This window comes from Pristiophorus japonicus, chromosome 4, assembly GCF_044704955.1.
Source record: "Pristiophorus japonicus isolate sPriJap1 chromosome 4, sPriJap1.hap1, whole genome shotgun sequence".
NCBI lineage: Eukaryota > Metazoa > Chordata > Chondrichthyes > Pristiophoridae > Pristiophorus > Pristiophorus japonicus.
In genome coordinates this window covers 275,449,630-275,474,519 of record NC_091980.1, presented here as the reverse complement: position 1 = coordinate 275,474,519, position 24,890 = coordinate 275,449,630, and the positions used below count along the sequence as shown (strand labels likewise).

Sequence of the window (24,890 nt, the reverse complement as noted above, 5' to 3'; positions counted from 1 at the left end):
ACCAACGGGTCCATCGAACCTTCCCACACAGCCCCGATGCCCTAAGCAACATGATTTACAGCACACACTGATCTCCAGCAGTCACCTGATCTCCCGAGAGTGGCCAGAAACAGATTTAAAAACGCCAATTATGGGGCGAAAAAAATCTTTAAAATTACTCTCTGACCCTCCACTAAGGCAATCAAAACTAGTCCAGGGGAACACATTGACAACAACTTATATTAATATTTTGCCTATCTGTTGTATACTGTCATCTCTGCCCCAACCACTGTATTTCCATGCTCTAACAACCCTGTATGTAAAGAAGTTTATCTGAATCTCCCTCCTCACTCTCTCGGTGACGATTTTAAATCGATGACTCCTCGTCACTGACTTTCCAGCCAGAGGAAATTTTCTTTCTTTATTCACCATATCAAAAATTTCATAATTTTGAAAACCTCTATTAAATCTCCTCTTAGCCTCCACTGCTTCAGTGGAAATAGTCCCAGTATCTTCAGTTTCCCCTTTCCCCTCAGCGGTATCATCTGAAAACCCAGTGTCAGCTTCGACCTGCTTGTTGACTATACCCAGCTCTGCCTCACCAGCACCTCTCTCGGCCCCTCCGCTGCCTCTGATTTGTCATGCTGCTTGTCCGACATCCAGTGTTGGATGAGCAGAAATTTCCGACAATTAAATATTGGGACGACCGAGGCCAATGGCCCGGATTTTGCAGTCAGTGGCGAACGAACGATGCTTGGGGTTCATTGCACTAAACACTTGCCCACAGGCTTTTTGTGGGCCTTTGCACGATGACTTGTGGTAATTAGAAATCCGAAGCGACACGGCGCGGTGCCTGTGTGAACCCGGAAAGCAACAGCGTGTCTCTTCAACCAATCGAAATGAAGAATCCTTATTGAGTCACGCAGAATCCAAACCAGGAAGTGTAAGTTAGAATGGTTAGTTCAATGTAAAATCAGGTACAGAAAGTGAAATAAAGAGAAGGGAAGGAATGTGGGATTAAGAGAGAGAGATAAAAGAGACAGAAAGAAAGTTTAAAAAAAGTTATTTAAATTTTTTTAAATTTTGAATCTCCAACACTAATTAAAATCTGAAGGAATGAAACTCCATACTTGTAAAAGTAAAATCTCTGGTGTGTTTAGTGGGTATCTAGTGGGTAAGTACCCCAACTTCACACCGTTGCATGTATTTGAATGCCAAATCTCTTGGTGAGATAGTATTGAATTGGAGGAACAGGGCAACTCTGACAGCAACTTCCAATTTCTACGTTTAACTGTGCATGTGTGAGCTCCGGAAGTTGCTGTCCAATTCATTCCATAATGGTGCATGCTGATAGCCTCACCGTTATTCTTACCTCAATTGCCTTCAGTCCCCGACACAAACTCTGTTCCGTAAGCGCGGACTCCAACCCTCCCCTCTGAGGCTGAGCGCTGTGTTTCCGATCCCATATCCTCTCCCACCAGCAAGTCACCGCTGACTTCCACCTCCATAATGGCACCCGCCATCTGCTGCAGGAATCCTCATCCATACTTTGGTTACCTCGAGACTCATAGAAATATAATCATAGGGCCCGAACTTGGTGGCCTTACCGCCGGCTGCCGCCGAGTTTTTTGAGCGGTCTCCCCTCGGTGCCAGTATCCACTAGTCCTCCCGCTGGCGGGAGGGGAGGATCGCTGGGAACCGCCCGCTGACTGCCGCTAGCGTGCAAGGCGTGAAAGTGTCCTCCCACCCGCTGAGCTGGCAGATCAATCCGGGCGGGAGTCGGCAGCAGCAGGGGGAAAGACTGCTGCGTGGAGGCAGGTCTAACCCCAACGGTAAGTATGAAGACCTGCAATAAAAGGTTCATAAACTTCTTATTTATTTATTTTTTTCCTGTGATTCATCTGAATGGGGTCCCCTGAATGTTTTCCAGTGGCTTTTTTTTCTGTGCAAATTTTAATTTTCCTGTGTTTCCCCGCACCCTGGGCCCGACTCAGTCCTCGGCAGCACTTTGGCGAGGATTGCATTTGCCGCTGAGAATGGGAGCTCCCGCCCGCTGCCGCCCACCTTCAGGACGCAAGTCTTTTTTTTGCCGCCGGGCGGTCTCTGCAGATGTTTTTGAGTTCTCTCGCCGGTCCTTTGGGCGGCACTTGAGCGGGCCTTGGTATTAACCAAGTTCGGGCCCAGAGAAACTTTCAGCACAAAAGGACACCATTCGGCCCGTCGTGCCTGTGCTCTTTGAAAGAGCAGTTGTGCTTCATCCCACTTTCCTGCTTTTTGTCCGTAACCCTGTAAGTTTCTCATCCTCAAGTACCTGTCCAGCTCCCTTTTACAATTATTTATGGAATCCGCTTCCACCACCTTTTCAAGTAGTGGGTTCCAGATCCCAACAACTCTGAATTTTGTTTCCTTATCTCCCCTCTCGATCTTTTGCCAATGGTTTTAAATTTATGACCTCTGGTTATTGACCCACTCACCAGAGGGGATAGTTTTTCTCTATCAAAACCTCTCATCATCTTGAAAATCTCTATTAGATCACCTCTTAACTTTCTCTGTTCCAAGAAGATTCTTGACTATAATACTTGACTATTCCATTGCTCTCCTGACCGGCCTCCCACTTTTCATCCTCCGTAAACTTTAGCTCATCCCAAACTCTGCTGCCCGTATCCTAACCCACAACAAGTCCTGTTCACCCATGACCCCTGTGCTCGCAGATCCGCAGGTCCAGCAACGCCTCGATTTTAAAATTCTCATCCTTGTTTTCAAATTCCTCCATGGCCTCGCCCCTCCCTATCTGTGTAACCTCCTCCAGCCCCACAACCTCCTGAGATCTCTGCCCACCTCCAAGTTCTTTTACAGCCCTCTTTGCTGTTTGCCAAACTCCTTATTTTTGTGTCATTAGCCAGTGTCAAAATTGTGTTCTCTATGCCCGTCCAAATCATCTATATATCTTAAGAATAAAAGTGGATCTTTCGGGTACACCACTTCCAGCTGCTCTTCAATCCAAATAACAGTCATTCGCTCTCACTCCCTGTATTCTGTTCATCAACCAGCTTTCTATTCATACTGTTACCTTTCTTCTTGTACCATACGCTTGAACTTTTATTACAAGTTTCCTAAGAGACACCTTTTTGAACACCTGAAAATTGATACACACTACATCTACTGCATTCTCTTTAAATATGCAATCGGTCACTTCTTCAAATGTGTCAAATGCAACATACCTTTAACAACCCAATGCTGGCTGTTTTTGATTATCAAATATATCTCCAAAAGATTTTACCTTGGAATTATGGATTCTAAGTTAGCCAACAAAAGATTTTAGACTAATTGGTCTATATTTACCCAGTTTATCCTCTTTTTGAACAGGGTTTTACGCTGACCACTCTCCAGTCCCACGCCATATTTATGGAGGATTGAAAATTAATGGTCAGAGCCTCTGCTCTCTCCTCTCTGAATTCCTTCTGCAGCCCAGGGCGCATGGCATCAGGAACCAGTAACCTATCCAGCTTCAGTCCTGCTAATTCTTTCAGAACCAGTTCCTTTAGAGAAACTTGTACAGGAAACACAGAAAATTAGCATTAGGTACAGCAAGCAATTAGGAAGGCAAATGACATGTTAGCCTTTATTACAAGGGGGTTGGAGTACAAGAGTAAGGAAGTCTTATTACAATTCTACAGGGCTATGGTGAGATCACACCTGGGTACTGTGCACAATTTTAGTCTCCTTATCTGAGAAAGGACATACATGCCTTAGAGGTGGTGCAATGAAGTTTCACGAGATTGATCCCTAGAATGAGAAGGTTGTCCTATGAGGAGAGATTCAGTAGATTGGCCCGATACTCTCTGGAGTTTAGAAGAATGAGAGGTGATATAATTGAAACATATAAGTTTCTGTGGGGGATTGACATCATCATCATAGGCAGTCCCTCGAATCGAAGATGACTTGCTTCCACGTCAAAAAGTTCATCGGTGTTTCAATAATGGACCTAAAATTCCAGGTCCGAATTAACTCTTGAAGGGTGGAAGATGCCTGTGCGTGGATTTTTTTAACGTGTGGTGACCGTTGCACACCAGCCACCACACAGGCTTGACAGAGCTAGGTCTTGGTCCAGTAGCAAGAATTAACCAGGACGACTGGAGACCAGCTCTGCTGCACGGACCTAGTGCGCACACATATCGCAGTGTGGGGGATTGACAGGGTACATGCTGAGAGGTTGTTTCCTCTGGTTGGAAAATCTAGAACTTGGGCATTGACTCAGGATAAGGAGTCGGCCATTTAAGACTGAAATGAGGAAATATTTCTTCACTCAGAGGGTGGTTGAATCTTTGAAATTCTCTACCCCAAAGGGCAGTGGATATTGAGTTATTGAGTATATTCAAGGCTGAGAGAGATCGATTTTTGGACTTGTGGGGAATCAAAGGATATGTGGGTCAGGCGGGAAAGTGGAGTTGAGGTGGAAGATCAGTCATGATCTTATTGTATGGCCTACTCCTGCTCCTAATTCTTATGTTTTTATTTCCCACAGATATCTTCAATTCTTCCTCTTCCTTCTCTAGTGTACCTACATTCTCAGTTCCACCATCAACTTTAAACTAGATGCAAATATTTATGTAATATATATCTCTGCCCTACCTTCAGTCTCCATAAGTATATTTCCCCTTCATCCCTAAGTGGGCCTACCCTTTCTTTAACTATTATTTTACTGTTAATATCCTTATAAATGCCTTTGCTATTCCCTTTTTGTAGTCTTTCCTAGTCTTTTCATTTTCTATTTTAATCTCCTCATCCACGAGCATCAATTCCTCTTTTTGTCTTATAAGATCAGATCTATTTTGTACTCTATCCATCTCTCATTTGAAGATTACCTGCTATATGTTCACTTTTCTGCCCAATGTTCCTTTTGTATCTCATTGAACTTTGCCTTTTCCAATCCCAGCGTCCTTACTGTTGATTCTTCATTATCCTTTTCTATTTTCTCATTGGCCCTATCTATGTTGTGGCTTCTCCTTCCCAGTTATTCTTCTACTCTCATCAATTATATAATCCATTTCATCTCCCAGAACGAAATCAAGCAATGCTTCATTCCTGGACCGGAAACATACTGATCTAGAAAATAGTCCTGCATTCTAAAAAGCATTCCCAATTCTGGAGCCTGATGTCACTTTTCGTCTGGTCTATTTTAGGATAGTTGAAATCACCTCATGGCACCGTAGGTGTCTCTGCTGCACATGAAAAAGAGTGGGAGAGCTATAGTGGTAAGAGATTCTATTGTAAGGGAAATAGATAGACGTTTCTGCGCCCGCAATCGAGACTCCAGGATGGTATGTTGCCTCCCTGGTGAAAGGGTCAAGGATGTCTCGGAGCGGCTGCAGAACATTTTGGAGGCGGTGGGTGAGCAGCCAGTTATCGTGGTGCATATAGGTACCAATGATATAGGTAAAAAACAGGATGAGGTCCTACAAGATGAATTTAGGGAGCTAGGAGCTAAATTTAAAAAGTAGGACCTCAAAGGTAGTAATCTCAGGATTGCTACCAGTGCCATGTACTAGTCTGAGTAGGAATCGCAGGATAGCTCAGATGAATATATGGCTTGAGGAGTGGTGCAGAAGGGAGGGATTCAAATTCCTGCGACATTGGAACCAATTCTGGGGGAGGTGGGACCAGTACAAACCGGACGGTCTGCACCTGGGCAGGACCGGAACCAATGTCTTAGGGGGGGAGTGTTTGCTCGTGCTGTGGGGGAGGGGTTAAACTAATATGGTAGGGGGATGGGAACCTATGCAGGGAGACAGAGGAAAGTAGAATGGGGGCAGAAGAAAAAGATAGAAATAAGAAAAGTAAAAGTGGAGGGCAGAGAAACCCAAGGCAAAAAGGGCCACATTACAGCAAAATTCTAAAGGGGCAAAGTGTATTAAAAAGACAAGCCTGAAGGCTCTGTGCCTCAATGCAAGGAGTATTCATAATAAGGTGGACGAATTAACTGCAGATAGCTGTTAACGGATATGATGTAATTGGCATCACGGAGACATGGCTCCAGGGTGACCAAGGCTGGGAACTCAACATCCAGGGGTATTCAACATTCAGGAAGGATAGACAGAAAGGAAAAGCAGGTGGGGTGGCGTTGCTGGTTAAAAAGGAAATTAATGCAATAGTAAGGAAGTACATTACCTTGGATGATGTGGAATCGGTATGGGTGGAGCTGTGGAATACCAAAGGGCAGAAAACGCTAGTGGAGTTGCATACAAACCACCAAACAGTAGTAGTGAGGTTGGGGACAGCATCAAACAAGAAATTAGGGATGCGTGCAATAAAGGTACAGCAGTTATCATGGGCGACTTTAATCTACATATTGATTGGGCTAACCTAACTGGTAGCAATGCGGTGGAGGAGGATTTCCTGGAGTGTATTAGGGATGGTTTTCTCGACCAATCTGGCCATCCTAGACTGGGTGATGTGTAATGAGAAAGGACTAATTAGCAATCTTGTTGTGCGAGGCCCCTTGGGGAACAATGACCATAATATGGTAGAATTCTTTATTAAGATGGAGAGTGACACAGTTAATTCAGAGACTAGGGTCCTGAACCTAAGGAAAGGTAACTTCGATGGTATGAGACGTGAATTAGCTAGAATAGACTGGTGAATGATACTTAAAGGGTTGACAGTGGATAGGCAATGGCAAACATTTAAAGATCACATGGATGAACTTCAACAATTCTACATCCCTGTCTGGAGTAAAAATAAAACGGGAAAGGTGGTTCAACCGTGGCTTACAAGGGAAAATTAAGGATATTGTTAAATCCAAGGAAGAGGCGAATAAATGTGCCGGAAAAAGCAGCAAACCTGAGGACTGGGAGAATTTTATAATTCAGCAGTGGAGGACAAAGGGTTTAATTAGGAGGGGGAAAACAGAGTATGAGAGGGAGCTTGCTGGGAACATAAAAACTGACTGCAAAAGCTTCTATAGATATGTGAAGAGAAAAAGATTAGTGAAGACAAATGTAGGTCCCTTGCAGTCAGATTCAGGTGAATTCATAATGGGGAACAAAGAAATGGCGGAGCAGTTAAACAAATACTTTGGTTCTGTCTTCACGAAGGAAGAGACAAATATCCTTCCGGAAATACTCGGGGACTGAGGGTCTAGTGAGAAGGAGGAACTGAAGGAAATCCTTATTCGGCAGGAAATTGTGTGAGGGAATTTGATGGGATTGAAGGCCGATAAATCCCCAGGGCCTGATAGTCTGCATCCCAGAGTACTTAAGGAAGTGGCCCTCAAAATAGTGGATGCATTGGTGATCATTTTCCAACAGTCTATTGATTCTAGATCAGTTCCTATGGACTGGAGGGTAGCTAATGTAACAAAAGGAGGGAGAGAGAAAATGGGGAATTATAGACAAGTTAGCCTGACATCAGTAGTGGGGAGAATGTTGGAATCAAATAGCAGCGCATTTGGAAAGCGGTCACAGGATCGGTCCAAGTCAGCATGGATTTATGAAAGGGAAATCATGCTTGACTAATCTTCTAGAATTTTTTGAGGATGTAACTGGTAGTGTGGACAAGGGAGAACCAGTGGATGTGGTGTATTTGGACTTTCAAAAGCCTTTTGACAAGGTCCCACAGAAGAGATTGGTGTGCAAAATTAAAGCACATGGTATTGGGAGTAATGTACTGACGTGGATAGAGAACTGGTTGGCAGACAGGAAGCAGAGAGTCAGGATAAACGGGTTCTTTTCAGAACGGCAGGCAGTGACTAGTGGAGTGCCGTAGGGCTCAGTGATGGGACCCCAGCTCTTTACAATATACATTCATGATTTAAATGAAGGAATTGAGTGTAATATCTCCAAGTTTGCAGATGACACTCCTCTGGATGGCAGTGTGAGCTGTGAGGAGGATGCTAAGAGGCTGCAGGGTGACTTGGACAGGTTAGGTGAGTGGGCAAATGCATTGCAGATGCAGTATAATGTGGATAAATGTGAGGTTATCCACTTTGATGGCAAAAACACGAAGGCAGAATATTATCTTAATGGTGGCAGATTAGGAAAAGGGGAGGTGCAACGAGACCTGGGTGTCATGGTGCATCAGTCATTGAAAGTTGGCATGCAGGTACAGCAGGCGATGAAGAAGGCAAATGGTATGTTAGCCTTCATAGCTAGGGGATTTGAGTATAGGAGCAGGGAGGTCTTACTGCAGTTGTACAGTGCCTTATTGAGGCCTTATCTGGAATATTGTGTTCAGTTTTGGTCTAATCTGAGGAAGGACATTCTTGCTATTGAGGGAGTGCAGCAAAGGTTCACTAGACTGATTCCCGGGATGGCATGACTAACATATGAGGAAAGACTGGATCGACTCGGCCTGTATTCACTGGAGTTTAGAAGGATGAGAAGGGATCTCATAGAAACATATAAAATTCTGACGGGACTGGACAGGTTGGATGCAGGAAGAATGTTCCCGATGTTGGGGAAGTCCAGAACCAGGGGACACAGTCTAAAGATAAGGGTAAGCCATTTAGGACTGAGATGAGGAGAAACTTCTTCACTCAGAGTTGTTAATCTGTGGAATTCCCTACTGCAGCGAGTTGTTGATGCTAGTTCATTGGATATATTCAAGAGAGAGTTAGATATGGCTCTTACGGCTAAAGGGATCAAGGGGTATGGAGAGAAAGCAGGAAAGGGGTACTGAGTTGAATGATCAGCCATGATCTTATTGAATGGCGGTGCAGGCTCGAAGGGCCGAATGGCCTATTCCTGCACCTATTTTCTATGTGTCTGGTATTATTGTTCTGAACTGTCTTCAATTCTTTCCCTCTTTCTCGTCTCAACTGTTTGATCCATAATACACATGGAGAAATCCTCTCGTTTCCCCCCTCTCCCCCTTTGCTCAGTTCAGTCAAAGTCAGGGACACCCTAGGTGTGTTCTGTGGGTGTGCCTCCCTTCCTGTGACCTCTGATCCATCAGAGCACCACCACACTAACTAATAAAAATAGATGATCATCAAGTCTAAATTGAGGGAAGAACTTTTACAAATGTAGAACTTTCTAGATGTGCTCTTCTGCACAATACAAAAGTGATATTATTGATGACAGTGTGAAGAATATGCTGGAGGCACTGTCCTTGGCACCAAGGAGAAAGAATCATTACATACCTCCTTTGTCACAATATGCACAAGTGATGTTGGCCCCGAAATTCACGGTCCCGGGAAGGAATGTTACTGCCCATTTGCGGCGGCCATTCGTCAAAATCGAATGGCCACCGCTTTGGGCTCAACTGGCCGCCCCGACATAGATTTGGCCCGGGTGGTCTTGCAGCATTATGGGCCCCCGCCGCGATCGACCGACCCTCGAGGCGGTGTGGGGATTGCGGCAGTAGTGACGCGCTGAAAGTGTGCACCGCTGTTGCTCCGCCCCCGGACCCATTTTCACCGTTAAGGAGCCGGCCCTTTAGCTGACGGTGCCCAGGCCAGCTTTTAGGGCCGGTGAACAGTGGCAGAGATCTCGGAGCCAGTTTAGCTCCTCGACAACAGCTGAGTTGGCAGCAAAGAAGTCCGGTAAGAGATCATCTGGGGGAGATCAGCGAGCTCCAGACGGGGCGAGATCCCGGAGCCAGATCTGTGTTGCTCAGCAACAAGTCCAGGAGTTTCTTCAATGGACCGGAGGAGTTCAGCACAGAGTCCGCACTCAAGGGGAGGGAGAGACAGGGAAAGTGAGAGGGTGAGAGGGGAGCAAAAGAGAAAGGAGAAAGAGATAGAAATGAGGAAAGGGAATGAGAAACAAAGAAAATTTGATTAGGAGAGAGACATGGTAAGGGAGCCCCAGGTGGGCAGAGGAAACATTTCAAGGACACCCTCAAAGTGCAAAATCTCCACTGGCACCTTGGAGTCCCTGGCCCAAGACCGCCCAAAGTAGAGGAAGAGCATCCGGGAGAGCGCTTCGCACCCCGAGTCTAATCGCCGAGAGCAACCAGAAACCAAGCGCAGACAGCGGAAGGAACGTGCGGCAAACCAGACTCCCCACCCACCCTTTCCTTCAATCACTGTTTGCCCCACCTGTGACAGAGACTGTAGGTCCTGCATTGGACTGTACAGCCACCTGCGAAGTCACTTTTAGAGTGGAAGCAAGTCTTCCTCGACTCCGAGGGACTGCCTATGATGATGATGATGGTCACCTCACATTATACAGCAGCCGAGATATGGGTGCGAAAAATAAAGATTTAATACATAATCAATATAGCTACGAACAACTCCCAGAACAGTAAACAGGTTAGAAAAATAACACATAAACATCATTTTCCACCCTTGTGCATTTCCTTATAACCCCTCTTATATGTGCTTAACCTGCGACTTCGCCTCAGTGTCTTCCCTGTGGCTGTAAGCTCTGCAGCTTCCACACGGGGAACACAGCAGCCTTCCCATGGGCTGCTGTGTTCCCCGTGTGGAAGCTGCAGATGTCCTTCTAGGGTGCTCTTGAGCAGCTTTGGGCCTGGAAGGGCCGGCTGGAGATTGGTCAACATCCTCCTGGGACGGTTCAGTCTGGCTTGGCTCGGGCGAGACCATGTGTGGAGGCACTGACGGAGTGACAGATCTGGTGCCGGAGGGAGTGCATCATCTGTATCCTGGCTCAAGGAGCCTGGGTAACTCACCGGGGGCCGCACAATACCACCACCGCCAATCTGAGGAAGCTCAGGTCGGTGCTGTGGCACCACACCAGAAGGTCCCCCGTGGCCCGTGGTGGACCCAGCCGCGAAAGCAACACTGAGGTCTCGGGGGAACGGGGGGGCATCCTGCTGAGACTGCATGCGAGCAGCCACGGTCTGAAAGCCACCAGATATGACAGCACTTAGATGCTCCATCGACTCTTGCAGAGCCGCGGCCATCCTTCCCAAAGCAGCACCGATACGCTCGTTCCCTCGCGCCTGTGCTGCAGTGGCAGCTGCCACATCACCCTAAGGATGAATTTCCCGTGGAAATAACATTGAAACATAGACAATAGGTGCAGGATTGGGCCATTTGGACCTTCGAGCCTGCACCACCATTCAATATGATCATGGCTGATCATGCAACTTCTGTACCCCATTCCTGCTTTCTCTCCATGCCCCTTGATCCCTTTAGCCATAAGGGCCACATCTAATTCCCTTTTGAATATACCTAACGAACCGGCCTCAACAACTTTCTATGGTAGAGAATTCCACAGGTTCACAATTCTCTGAGTGAAGAAGTTTCTCCTCATCTCGGTCCTAAATGGCTTACCCCTTATCCTTAGACTGTAACCCCTGGTTCTTGACTTCCCCAACATCGGGAACATTCTTCCTGTATCTAACCTGTCCAGTCCCGTCAGAATTTTATATGTTTCTGTGAGGTCCTCTCATTCTACTAAATTCCAATGAATATAAGCCTAGTCGATCCAGTCTTTCCTCATATGTCAGTCCTGCCATCCTGGGAATCAGCCTGGTGAACCTTCGCTGCACTCCCTCAATAGTAAGAATGTCCTTCCTCAGATTAGGAGACCAAAACTGTACACAATATTCAAGGTGTGGTCCCACCAAGGCCCTGTACAACTGCAGTAAGACCTCACTGCTCCTATACTCAAATCCTCTAGCTATGAAGGCCAACATGCCATTTGCCTTCTTCACCCTCTGCTGTACCTGCATGCCAACTTTTAATGACTGATATACCATGACACCCAGGTCTCGTTGCACCTCCCCTTTTCCTAATCTGTCACCATTCAGATAATATTCTGCCTTCCTGTTTTTACCACCAAAGTGGATAACCTCACATTTATCCACATTATACTGCATCTGCCATACATTTGCCCACTCACCTAACCTGTCCAATTTACCCTGCAGCCTCTTAGCATCCTCCTCACGGCTCTCACTGCCCCCCAGCTTAGTGTCATCTGCAAATTTGGAGATATTACATTCAATTCCTTCGTCCAAATCATTAATGTATATTGTAAATAGCTGGGGTCCCAGCACTGAACCTTGTGGTACCCCACTAGTCACTGCCTGCCATTCTGAAAAGGACCCGTTTATTCCTACTCTTTGCTTCCTGTCTGCCAACCAGTTTTTTTTCCATATCAATATATTACCCCCAATATCATGTGCTTTAATTTTGCACACCAATCTCTTGTGTGGGACCTTGTCAAAAGCCTTTTGAAAGTCCAAATACACCACATCCACTGGTTCTCCCTTGTTCACTTTACTAATTACATCCTCAAAAAAATTCAAGAAGATTTGTCAAGCATGATTTCCCTTTCATAAATCCATGCTGACTTGGACCAATCCTGTCACTGCTTTCTAAATGCACTGCTATTTCATCTTTAATAATTGATTCCAACATTTTCCCCACTACCGATGTCAGGCTAACCGGTCTATAAATCTGTTTTCTCTCCCTCCTTTTTTAAAAAGTACCGTTACATTAGCTACCCTCCAATCCATAGGAACAGATCCAGAGTCTATAGAATATTGGAAAATGACCACCAATGCATCCACTATTTCTAGGGCCACTTCCTTAAGTACTCTGTGATGCAGACTATCAGGCCCTGGAGACTTATCAGCCTTCAATCCCATCAATTTCCCAGCATAATTAAGACTGCAAATTTCAGCTTCAGAGACTGAAATAAGACTGGAATACTTTTTTCTTGTCAAAAAGTTGAATTTGGATCCAATGGCCGTCGCAACGATTGCGGTGCTAATTGGGGAAAAAAAAGCTCTTAGCACCACCAGCGTTCTGGCGGCACTGAATTTTGGGAACGTCATGCCTTGCCATGACTTTTTTCCCCAATACACTGACTTACTTCACAAACTGCGAGTAATGTTTTGCCAAATGATTTGTTAAAGACCGTGCCCTATCTACAGCTCAACGCATGGTAACACAGTCCTGTTAAAATCATGGATCCTTCTTTTCTTGCAGATGAAAGAGTTTGTTCACCTCCCTTTATGGAGCTCGGTAGCCAGTGTGGGGAGGACACTATGGCGGAGATTGAGAAGCACAAGCTGACATTCCCATTCAGTAAGTGTTAGCAAAGGCAAACAATGCCCAAGGGGACAGCTGCAGACTTGCTGTGGTTCCTGCTTTGCTGTTTAATATTTGTAATAAATCAGTTCAAACATTTCCGCTAACAATTTTGAAGTGGACTTTGGTGATTGTAATAAATTTATTGCAGCAGCTTCTATATAAGGAGAGCAGGAATTGTGAATTTAGTTTAGAAGAAGTGCAACAAGTCGACTTGCCAAGTGTCCTCTAAGAATGTATTTGCCCGACTTTCTGAAGAGCTGGGGCATTGTCCTGACCCATCATCACATGCTGACCTCCGAAATATTCCTTTCCGAATTTAAGAATCTTGCTTTTGGAAAGTTCCTGTTTATTTTTTCCGACTTTCCTCCTGACCTTTTCTCATGGCCAGGCGAGTGTCTGGATGACCTGTTCCCGATCTACAGCTGTTTTTTTCTTTTACAGAGGAGAACGAGGCAAGCCTGTGAGTACGTGACCCACAGTTGCTCTTTATTTTGTCCCTCCCTCCCTCCCTCCCTCCCTCCTAGTGCAGATGTGCCTGGCCTTGACTTGACCCTCTTTTGGCCGGGTTTACGGTCTAAACTTCCCTCTGCGGGGACTCCTGGACACAACCCACTTCGCAGCGTGTCACAGTGGGCTGGGGCCCCACTGCACAAAGTGCTACCCTCGCAACCATTTCTTTCTGTGGGTCTCACCTCCCATTGAAGCTGTAGCACCTGGGATAATGAGATACTCCACATGCCAATCCAGGTCTGGAATTTTATTTTTTCTCCACGGTCTGTGTTTGAGTTCTGCCACCGCACCATTTGAATTCAAATCTCCCCTCCCCCAGTTCTCCTCCCCAGCACGTTGCCATGCACCATTCCACAGCAGAGCGTGTGGGTAGATGATTCCCAGGCCTCTGCCAGTACTGTTCTGATAATTTACATGTTTAATTTATTCAAAGTAATGACTACATCTCCTTGGGCTGTGGGGTCACTCCTCCGCTCACTGCATGCCCTCCTAACAGCACAGCGAGGACTGGCAGCTTTCACAATGCCCTTCCACCATGTCACTGTGTCAACCTGCCCCTTGGTATTTGGTATCTGCATGCAACCAGACCAGCACAGTGCCATAGTATTCCCCTAATGGTGCACTCCTGACCTTTGGTGTGGTTAGGGACAGCAGGGAATCACCGCTTAGAGTGGGGAAATTTTAACTCCCTCAGGTTCATATCCATGCTGGCTCATCTTGGTCATGGCTGTGTGTTTCTCAGTTGCTCTGTCTTGCAGTTGGGTTTTTTGTTGGCCGGACGACACTGGACCAAAGTTTGATGAATGGTACTGATCGATGGTATTGTTTCTGGGATGCGACCTTTCCTCATACAACCTAGTTTGGGGGGAGGAGGGGGAAGGTTGTCAGGCTGTTGTCTTGGTCACTCCAAGCATTTTAATGGTCTCCTTTTTCTTTGCAGTTTGCAAAACCAGAGTGGCGCATGGCACCAACTCTCATGAGGTGAGTAACAACACAAAGATTTGTAAGAAATGACTTAGCCACACAGTTTATTTAAAATAATTCCACATTCCTGTATGTATGTGTACATATGAACCATTTGAGAACTGAAAGATTCTTCTTATAGTTTTCTTATAAGAATCTGTATTTGATTCATCTGTTCCTCTTGAATAATAGTGAAGAGCTTATTGCTTCTAACCCAGTGATGAGCAACAGTGAGGTGTAAGAATGCAAACAAACCCAGTAGCATCCATTTTGTCCAGGGACGATTTCACTGAGGCCGAGACTATCTGTTTTCCAGTGGGTTTTGGGATATTTATTAAAACTATTTCTGACCCATTTTGATCATGTATATCTGCTAACAAAAGCTACAAACTAGCTTCATCACGTGCTTTAATACTGCCAGAGCTCATGGGCACTAAAGCATTGAATACATCCTCTCTGTTACAATCCCAGGCCTAGGACTGGTTAGCAACGGTTGACTCTTATTATCTGGGCCTTGCAGTAGTGTCAGTGAAGGCCGGAGCAGACAAACTGCACAACTCCCAGGCTTTCTGTGCAAGGACTACAGAATGTTGGCTTCTGACGAGATTTATTTCAGGTTTTCCACATAGTTGTTTGCAGAGTTGTGCAGTTAAAAAGAAAGACCGACATTCATGTGGTACCTCGTGTTTCTCGGCAACATCTCGAAGAGTTTCACACTAGTGAATTGTTTTTCAAGTGCAATAACTGTTGTACGGGTACACAGGGCAGCCATTTTGCATTCGCACAAGAATTGAATGTCTGTTTAATCTGGGTATTTTTTTGTTAGTGCTAGTTAATGGAGAAAAGTGCCATCGGAAGTTTAACTTCCACTTGAACCACAAAGTTAAGGAAACCAGCACTTGGTTCAAGATCTCATCTGGAAGTCAGCTCTTCCACCAATGCAGTACTAGCCTAAAGTGTCAGCCTAGATTATAAGGTCAAGTCCTGGTGTGGGCCTCAAAACCAGACTGTTCTGACTCAGGCAAAAGGTTGACTAACTGAGCCAAGCTGCTGATACAAGAGGGGGTGGGGGGGGGGGGGGGGGGCGGATAACTTTGACCTTTGGGCGATAGTGTAAAAGGGACATTATTGGATCAGCCACCCATTGTACAGCTCTTCTTTGAAGTCGATGGGAATGAAATTTGGCAGAGATGTATAAGGCCCGGCTAATCCGAAGTCAAAATTACCCCCAAGGTGTGCAGTTCATTAAACGTTACGAGATGACACTTCTAATACAGGAAGTGTTTCCATGTGTCAGCCCTTCATTTGGCCAAGCCATTTGGCGTGGTGCCTTCTAACAAGAACTGCCACAAATTTCCATGCTTGCCCCTTGTAGGCAATTTGCTGCCCGAATACCACAATTTTGCACACAAAGTCACAGAGCAGTGAAAATGCCTGTTTCTGAGCAATGCATCATTTGCCCTGATCGTTTCCTGTTTAAGTGCATCTTGTTGCACTCCTGACATTCTCTCATAGAACGATGGGAGTTGCTTTGAAGCAGTTAATAACTTCAATTCCTCAGAATGTGTCACTGAAGGCTTTGGCCTTGTTGGCTTGTCTCTTGGGGAAACTTTGGAGCTTGGGATTCTTTCATAGAGATATTTATTCTTAAAATAGTGCAAATTCTGGTGCTATGTTAGTGAGATCTAGGAGATCTTGAATAACATCTGGCCAAAAAAGCACGTCGACTCCTACATCTGCTGATACTTGGATGAGGTCCAGTTCGAATCTATAGATAGTTCCTACGACGGCCCTCGAGTCAAACGTAAAGTACCAGGACATTCATTCTGCAGCTTCACTTGATAGCAGTGAAGAACAAGGCTGCTCAGGACTTTTGCAAACCTCTCAATCTTCTGAGCAGTTGGACAAAACATTTTGAGACAGACACAGAGGAGCCACGATTATGGATGAGGGTTTCTTTAATTCGCGCTTGGATGTTTGATTTGGCTGCAGAAGTTCCAAATATAGTTCTGTTTGACTGATTATCAGCGAATGTACAAATGTGTGCCGTCTGAAGGTTGTAAACCCAATAACACATACTGTGCTTAGGCGACACTCAGTTTGAACCGAAATAATCTGAAGATTTACAGACCATACTCTGCCAATGTCACTAGTAATCTGATGCTCCCCCTGTCCTGAACTAGCAGGAAACAAACTGCCACCGGTGGATCACTTTATTCACTCACCTACCAAAGCCCATGACAAGAAAAAACAAACGACTTGCATTTGTCTAGCGCCTATCATGACCTCAGGATGTCCCAAAACATTTTACAGCCAATTAAGTACTTTTTGAAATATAATCACTGTTGTAATAGAAAGAAAGATTTGCATTTATATAGCGCCTTTCACGGCCACCAGCCGTCTCAAAGCGCTTTACAGCCAATGAAGTACTTTTGGAGTGTAGTCACTGTTGTAATGTGGGAAGTTGTGTAAGAAAGGAACTTATGAAGACATTGTTGGGAGTGGGTAAATCATGAAAGGATAAGGGTGTCGCTATTCTTTTAAATCCATTGCTCAGCCCGAATCGGGATTTCAGGACTTGGACTGAGCTTTCCGAGTTTGGCTCACATTGGCTCGGGATATCCAGCTGTTCATTGGAGCTGGTGTAAGACCAACAGCGATTCTGTAGAGGCACAAGAGTAAAGGAGGGAAAAAAAATCAGTGGAGAGGGAATCCGCCTCACTGAAGGGAGGCCAATGTGTCGAGACAAGGCCGAGACAGGGACATGGCATTTCAAGGTGGTGAGGCACTGAGGGTTATCATCACATGCTGAGGTTCCCTTGACATTCAAGACTCCTCATGAATATTTCATGGAACCGTTAAAAGATAATTTTACTGCTGATAATGCTAACTCTTTACTTGAGCATATTAATTTTATTTCTGAGACATCAACTCCAGCTTCAGTATACTGGCATCCTTGAACTGGAAATTCCACCCCACCCCCTCTGGGGATCTGCTCGCCCCAGACACTGTGTACTTGGACAGAATCATTGCTGTCTTCCAGCTTTCCTTGTCCAACACGAACTGTTGCAGTTTTGTTTCTGGCAGTTTCATTGAATAGTCCCATTCATGGTTTCTGCATTCTTAAAACTGGGGGAGGGAACACACTGCTATAAAAAGCAAATAGTAAAAATGAGGAATGCACTGTTGGGCCATTGTCCTGAAAAGCACGTGGCCCTCTGCATTCGAGAGTAAATTCTACTCACCCTCCTCTCAGAGCTCCGACTCTTGGACTTTCATGTATAGTTACAAGTGATGGAGAAGGGGTGGGGGGAGAGGATTTAACTCGCAGACTGTTCAAAGTCCATCTGATGGGGGTGGGTGTAAGGGGAGAAAAGCGAGACCGCCATTTCTATTTACGTCCCATCCATATCCTCATGCTGTTTTGCCCCTTTTTCCTGAGCTACATGTCGAACACAGACATGAATAATGGTTACAGAATGGACGCACAAATAACAAACAAAATAACAGGAGAGGGACGGAGTGGGGAGGAGAGGGACGGAGTGGGGAGGAGCAGGGGTGAAGAGAGGGACGGAGTGGAGAATCAGCAAATGTGATTGGCCCCAAAATCGTTTTTGTCTATTTAAACATATCTCTGATCTCTTTGTTGAGGATTAGACTGCCTTTTAAGGTATTCTCTCCTAAGACGCTAAGAGGCTGCAGAGGGACTAAGACAGGTTAGATGAGTAGGAAAATGCATGGCAGATGCAGTATAATGTGGATATCCACTTTGGTGGCAAAAACATAAAGGCAGAATATTATCTGAATGGCGGCAGATTAGGAAAAGGGGAGGTGCAACGAGACCTGGGTGTCATGGTACATCAGTCATTGAAAGTTGGCATGTAGGTACAGCAGGTGGTGAAGAAGGCAAATGATATGTTAGCCTTCATAGCTCGGGAATTTGAGTATAGGAGCAGGGAGGTCTTGCTGCAGTTGTACAAGGCCTTAGTGAGGCCTCACCTGGAATATTGTGTTCAGTTTTGGTCTCCTAATCTGAGAAAGGACGTTCTTGCTGTTGAGGGAGTGCAACGAAGGTTCACCAGACTGATTCAAGGGATGGCAGGACTGACATATGAGGAGAAACTGGATCGACTGGGCCTGTATTCAATGGAGTTTAGAAGGATGAGAGGGGATCTCATAGAAACATATAAAATTCTGACAGGACTGGACAGGTTGGATGCAGGAAGAATGTTCCCGATGTTGGGGAAGTCCAGAACCAGGGGACACAGTCTAAGGATAAGGGGTAGGCCATTTAGGACTGAGATGAGGAGAAACTTCTTCACTCAGAGTTGTTAACCTGTGGAATTCCCTACCCCAGAGAGTTGTTGATGCCAGTTCATTGGATATATTCAAGAGGGAGTTGGATATGGCCCCTACGGCTAAAGGGATCAAGGGGTATGGAGAGAAAGCAGGAAAGGGGTACTGAGGTGAATGATCAGCCATGATCTTATTGAATGGTGGTGCAGGGCCGAATTGCCTACTCCTGCACCTATTTTCTATGTTTCTATTTCTTTTGGTTGTTGGGATATGTACCATGTCTGTGCCCAGCCCTCTGCCTATGCTGCTGGAGGTGTGTGACCGTTACCAGGGACGAGTGTGGTTTTAGATCTGCAAAATTAATTTAGGTTCAATTGTTGGTTTTCTAATTTAATTTGATCCTTTCTTTTTTTTTGCGCAATAGTTCTATTTTTAATCAACAAATTTGGTAGTGAAGATTTCTTCTCATGGTAGTTAATGGAAGCCATACTTCTCTGTTGTGACTCTCTCCCTGATTTCATGGCTGTCCATGATGCTGATGCTGCCGGCCTTGGTGCTGTGGAGAACTGTGGCAAATCCAGGCATTTCTGTGAGGGGAGAGGGAAATGCAGAGGAGGAATTGCCACCGGGTAACTATCCCAGCCCTTCTTGCCCTCTCACAACCGTTATAGAGCAGAACTGGGGAAGGTCCACCAACAGGTTACCCATCTGCCCCCTCAGGGACAGCAAGTCCTGTATGGGACGTTTTAAAGAAAAAAAGCTATTATTCAGTGAGATTGTTCTGGTAAAACCCACTTAAATGGCACTTCTTAAAAAAAAAACATTCCGTGGATGCGGATGTCACAAGCCAGGTGAGCATTTACTGTTCTTCCTTTGTTACCCTCAAGAAGGCGATGGTGAGCCGCCTTCTCGAACCGCTGCAGTCCGTGTGGTGAAGGTAGTCCCACAGTGCTGTTCGGTCGGGACTTCCAAGATTTTGACCCAGCGACGATGCAGGAACAACGATATATTTCCAAGTCAGGATGATGTGTGACTTGGTAGGGGAACTTGCAGGTGGTGGTGTTCCCATGTGCCTGCTGCTCTTGTCCTTCTAGGTGGTGGAGGTTGTGGGTTTAGGAATGCCCTTGTGGTATACGGCAATACTCAATCGCCTTGTGTCGAACTCTGTTATCCCAGTGTAATTTGCTCAGTTGCCAATTTTGCCCTTTTGCTAAGGGTTCAGTCAGCCCTCTGAATGGCAGTGCGTATGGTCCAGCAAACAGCAGCCCCTCAATCACGGCAGAACTCCCAATCGTTACAAAATCTGGCACTGACTTCGTGCATAGTGTGAAACTGCAGACGGCGCCTCTTTTTTTTGAGAACTACATTCATCAAATTGGAAAAGCAATGCTGTGTTTATAATTGGTTTCAGAAATGCAAGAACAGCTTTCTATGTGTATGGTTAAATTGAGGCCACGAGTCTGTCATGACTAGTGTTCATTTATTGCCGTAGTAAAGTAAAGTAGGCCTATTCTGCCAGGGCCTTGCTCTTGCTGGCTTCTAATGGTGACGTTGCCTCAGGCAGTGAGAGATGCCCACAGGCAGAGCCCGCTCAGGATACCGCTCAAATATTCCCATTCTCCGATGAATTAGGGCATGAGGTAGAATGCCCAAGGTTGTGTAGGATGCCTGCAGGCAAGAAAGCCCTTTGAGGCCTGAAAAATGCCTCTGATGGTGAATCAAATCCTTGTTGTTTTTCATTTAGTGATTGAAACAAAGGATGGCTGTGGATAGAGCAACAGTAAACCCACAGACTCACCTCAATGAGCATCTTTGATCCCTCTATGCCTGGAGTTTACGATTCCAGTAAAATTTGATGCATCTTAAGTATTAGCAATTTAAAATCTCTATTCCACTGGGATTTAAAAGGATTGTGAAAGTGATACACCAGATTTTAAATTCTGTCAAGAAAAAAGAAGTTATTCTGCATACATTGTGGGGAAGAGAGGTGTTTCTATGAGAGAGGTGCAGAAGATTTTCAGTGGGACTGGCACAGATGCAAGGGGCAGAATATTAGAGTGCCAATGTACTCTTATCTTAACACAGAAACATAGAAAATAGATGCAGGAGTAGGCCATTCAGCCCTTCGAGCCTGCACCACCATTCAATATGATCATGGCTGATCATGCAACTTTAGTACCCCATTCCTGCTTTCTCTCCATACCCCTTGATCCCTTTAGCCGTAAGGGCCACATCTAACTCCCTTTTGAATATATCTAACGAACTAGCCTCAATAACTTTCTGTGGTCGAGAATTCCATAGGTTCACAATTCTCTGAGTGAAGAAGTTTTTCCTCATTTTGGTCCTAAATGGCCTACCTCTTATCCTTAGACTGTGACCCCTGGTTCTGAGCTTCCCCAACATCGGGAACATTCTTCCTTCATCTAACCTGTCCAATCCCGTCAGAATTTTATATGTTTCTATGAGATCCCCTCTCATTCTTCTAAATTCCAGTGAATGTAAGCCTAGTCAATCCAGGCTTTCTTCATAAGTCAGTCCTGCCATCCCAGGAATCAGTCTGGTTAACCTTCGCTGCACTCCCTCAATAGCAAGAATGTCCTTCCTCCGATTAGGAGACCAAAACTGTACACAATATTCAAGGTGTGGCCTCACCAAGGTCCTGTACAACTGCAGTAAGACCTCCCTGCTCCTATACTCAAATCCTCTCGCCATTTTGCCTTCTTTACCGCCTGCTGCACCTGCATGCCAACTTTCAATGACTGATCTACCATGACACCCAGGTCTCGTTGCACCTCCCCTTTTTCTAATCTGTCACCATTCAGATAATATTCTGCCTTCCTGTTTTTGCCACCAAAGTGGATAACCTCACATTTATCCACACAATACTGCATCTGCCATGCATTTGCCCACTCACCCTGCAGCCTCTTAGCATCCTCCTCGCAGCTCACACTGCCACCCAGCTTAGTGTCATCTGCAAACTTGGAGATATTACATTCAATTCCTTCATCTAAATCATTAATGTATATGTAAGTAGCTGGGGTCCCAGCACTGAACCTTGCAGTACCCCACTAGTCACTGCCTGCCATTCTGAAAAGGACCCGTTTATTCCTATTCTTTGCTTTCTGTCTGCCAACCAGCTCTCTATCCACGTCAATACATTACCCCCAACACCATGTGCTTTAATTTTGCACACTAATCTCTTGTGTGGGACCATGTCCACATCCACTGGTTCTCCCTTGTCCACTTTACTAGTTACATCCTCAAAATATTCTAGAAGATTTGTCAAGCATGATTTCTCTTTCATAAATCCATGCTGACTTGGACCGATCCTGTCACTGTTTTCCAAATGTGCTGCTATTACATCTTTAATAATTGATTCCAACATTTTCCCCACTACCGATGCCAGGCTAACCAGTCTATTATTCCCTGTTTTCTCTCTCCCTCCTTTTTTAAAAAGTGGGGTTACATTAGCTACCCTCCAATCCATAGGAACTGATCCAGAGTCTATAGAATGTTGCAAAATGATCACCAATGCATCCACTATTTCTAGGGCCACTTCCTGAAATACTCTGGGATGCGGACTATCAGGCCCTGGGGATTTATCGGCCTTCAGTCCCATGAATTTCCCTAACACAATTTCCTGACTAATAAGGATTTCCTTCAGTTCCTCCTTCTCGCTAGACCCTCGGTCCCCTCAAATTTCCGGAAGGTTATTTCTGTCTTCCTTAGTGACGACAGAACCAAAGTATTTGTTCAATTGGTCTGCCATTTCTTTGTTCCCCATTATAAATTCACCTGATTCTGACTGCAAGGGACCTACATTTGTCTTCACTAATCTGTGGTCTGTCACAGGTTTGAATTTCAATAAAATCAAATTGTCAAAAATCTTTTAACACCTTGTACAAAAGTTACCTATTTCCAGTGAATTGAGTTTTTATATAACGGTCATGCAATATTTCAGCTGCTTCAGTAACAGCCTGTTCTGTGCCTTTTGGTTCTCTGCGGCTCTTTGTTGGAGCCTCCACTTCTCCTGTCCTTAGTCGGGAGAGTCCCCGAAGACACAGTGCCTAAAATGTGTATTTTGGGGCCTTTTTACTCTCTGCAAATAATAAGCGTTGTCTTAAAACCAAAGAAATGATTCAAGTACCTTATCATTGTGATGTACTGTGAATATAATAGAGCCTGGTCATATTTCAGGCAGAAATGATAATATTTTCTCATTTTCCTATTGCAACAACTCTCAGCTGAATACTTCAGATTTGTAGGCGTGTGTAATCTGACTATCTCCGAACCCTCGTACATTTGGGATAGTTTTGAGACCCCACTGCTGATCTTTGCTATTCTGGCTTGCGTCTGTAGAATGACACTGTCGCAGTGCTCTGGATTGGTGTCCCTCTCCTGTCCCCAATTTTCTCACTTTTAAGTCCTGGTGTCACACTACACCCACCTTTCAGCGTGTGCAGTATCTTGGACATCACCTGCTGTATAACAGACAAAGCTGCACAAGGATATTGCAGCTGCTGCCGACAAATGGTTTATGTAGAACCATGAGATTTCCTCTAGTAAATGATACAATAAGGGGCTTGCATACACTTTTGGCTGGTTACTTTATATAGCTGAAATCCACAGTGTAAATTCCCTGACTCCCAGCTGCTAAATGGGCGAGCGTGGAAGAGACATCATCTGATGTGACATCTGTCTGCTTGTAGCTCTTGGCTGTGCCACCAGATGGCACTAGAATCCCAGTGGCCAATATGCCGAATATTAGCAAAAACACATTAAGAAGTGTGCTGACTGGTTAGTAAAGAAAAACATCCTTGAAAAATAAACTGGTATTTAAATGATTAACTGCATCATCAACCAATGTTTTTGTGAAAGGAGGAATTCTTTCTGGTATGTGTGGGAGAGTATTTTAATAAGTTGATAAATCTTTCCCAATCTGATTTACTGTTAATTTTTGCCCTCCCCGCAGATGGTAGGCGTGTTGGAGGTTGGTATAGTTGGGTGTTTCCAGTCTTTTTCAGTAACTGGCTGTATCACATGCTGTGAAAGCATTTACATTATGTCACTTCAGTCAAACATGAAAACGGTTTCTCTCGGATGTTGAGAAAATGTGGGCAAGGAACAAATGAGCTGTAGGATTTTTTTTTAAACTGTTTATGTTTGAATTTAGGTAATAATGACATTATAAAGGCTGTAATGATAGACAATTGGCCAATCCCACAGCATAATTATACATGACAATCCTCGAGCAGTCCAAGAGTTCAGTTACAGCGAATTCAAGAGGGCAACACTGTCAGAAATCAGATATTGATCTCTTGTCTGAAAATGTGGAGGAAGAGAGTTACTCGGGACCATAGAAAACGGAAGGAAGCTATTCAGCCCATAGGGTCAGTGTGGGCTGGAATAACCACAACTAGCCCTGCATTCTGCTGTAATATCATAGCTTCAATTCGGAGAGTGGGAGGGATGAGGAAAATAAGTCTCCAGGGAAGGCTGCTATGGGTTTATTGGCCTCAATCTACTTTGTTATTTGGCATAAGTTTGTAGAAAAATCATACTTGTAAGCAATTGAGTGGTTATTTTCTTAAAATATACATTTTAGAAATCTGAAGAAAATTCACCTTTCAACAAGCGTGTGGTTTGGCAGAATTGGGCAAAGGGACATTTTGGGTTTCAATTGTTTGGGTCAACTGCCCTGATCTTACACGACATCCCATTCGCAGGTTTAGATTTCTGAAAGCAGGGCTCTACCCAGTCTACCAGTCAAAGATGGAACAGAGTGAAAAAGGGAGGAGAACACTAAAACCCATATAGGAAAGGGAGTCTTTTCACCTTAAAATATAAAATGTGGATTAGAAAGACGCAAAATGTTAATCCTTGTATGTGTACCTATTTATGTGTCCGCTGTGACCCTCGCCTCTGAGTTAGGAGATCACGGGGCCATTTCTGTGGCTTGGCTGCCCTTGAAGGGGAGGTGCCACTGCCGGTGACTCCGTTATTTTTTTTGTTGGCTGGCTGCCAGGTTGGGCCGGCAATTATGGCCGCGGTTTCGGCCGGGCCCCAAACGAGCAGCCTGGCACCCCCCCTCTTTGGTGCCAGGCCACTAGTCTGGCCGAAAGCCTCCCTGGTGGCC

General features: G+C 45.1%; 1 protein-coding gene across 3 annotated transcripts in view; it reads left to right on the top strand.

Annotated features, from left to right (window-relative positions):
- itpk1a (inositol-tetrakisphosphate 1-kinase a) overlaps window positions 1–24,890 on the top strand; it is a 315,124-nt gene that overhangs the window by 213,659 nt on the left and 76,575 nt on the right. For all 3 annotated transcript variants that reach the window (XM_070879506.1, XM_070879505.1, XM_070879507.1), the window contains 2 exons: window positions 12,881–12,979; window positions 14,436–14,476. In XM_070879506.1, the coding sequence (XP_070735607.1) occupies window positions 12,881–12,979; window positions 14,436–14,476 (140 nt within the window). The remainder of the gene's footprint in view (window positions 1–12,880; window positions 12,980–14,435; window positions 14,477–24,890) is intronic.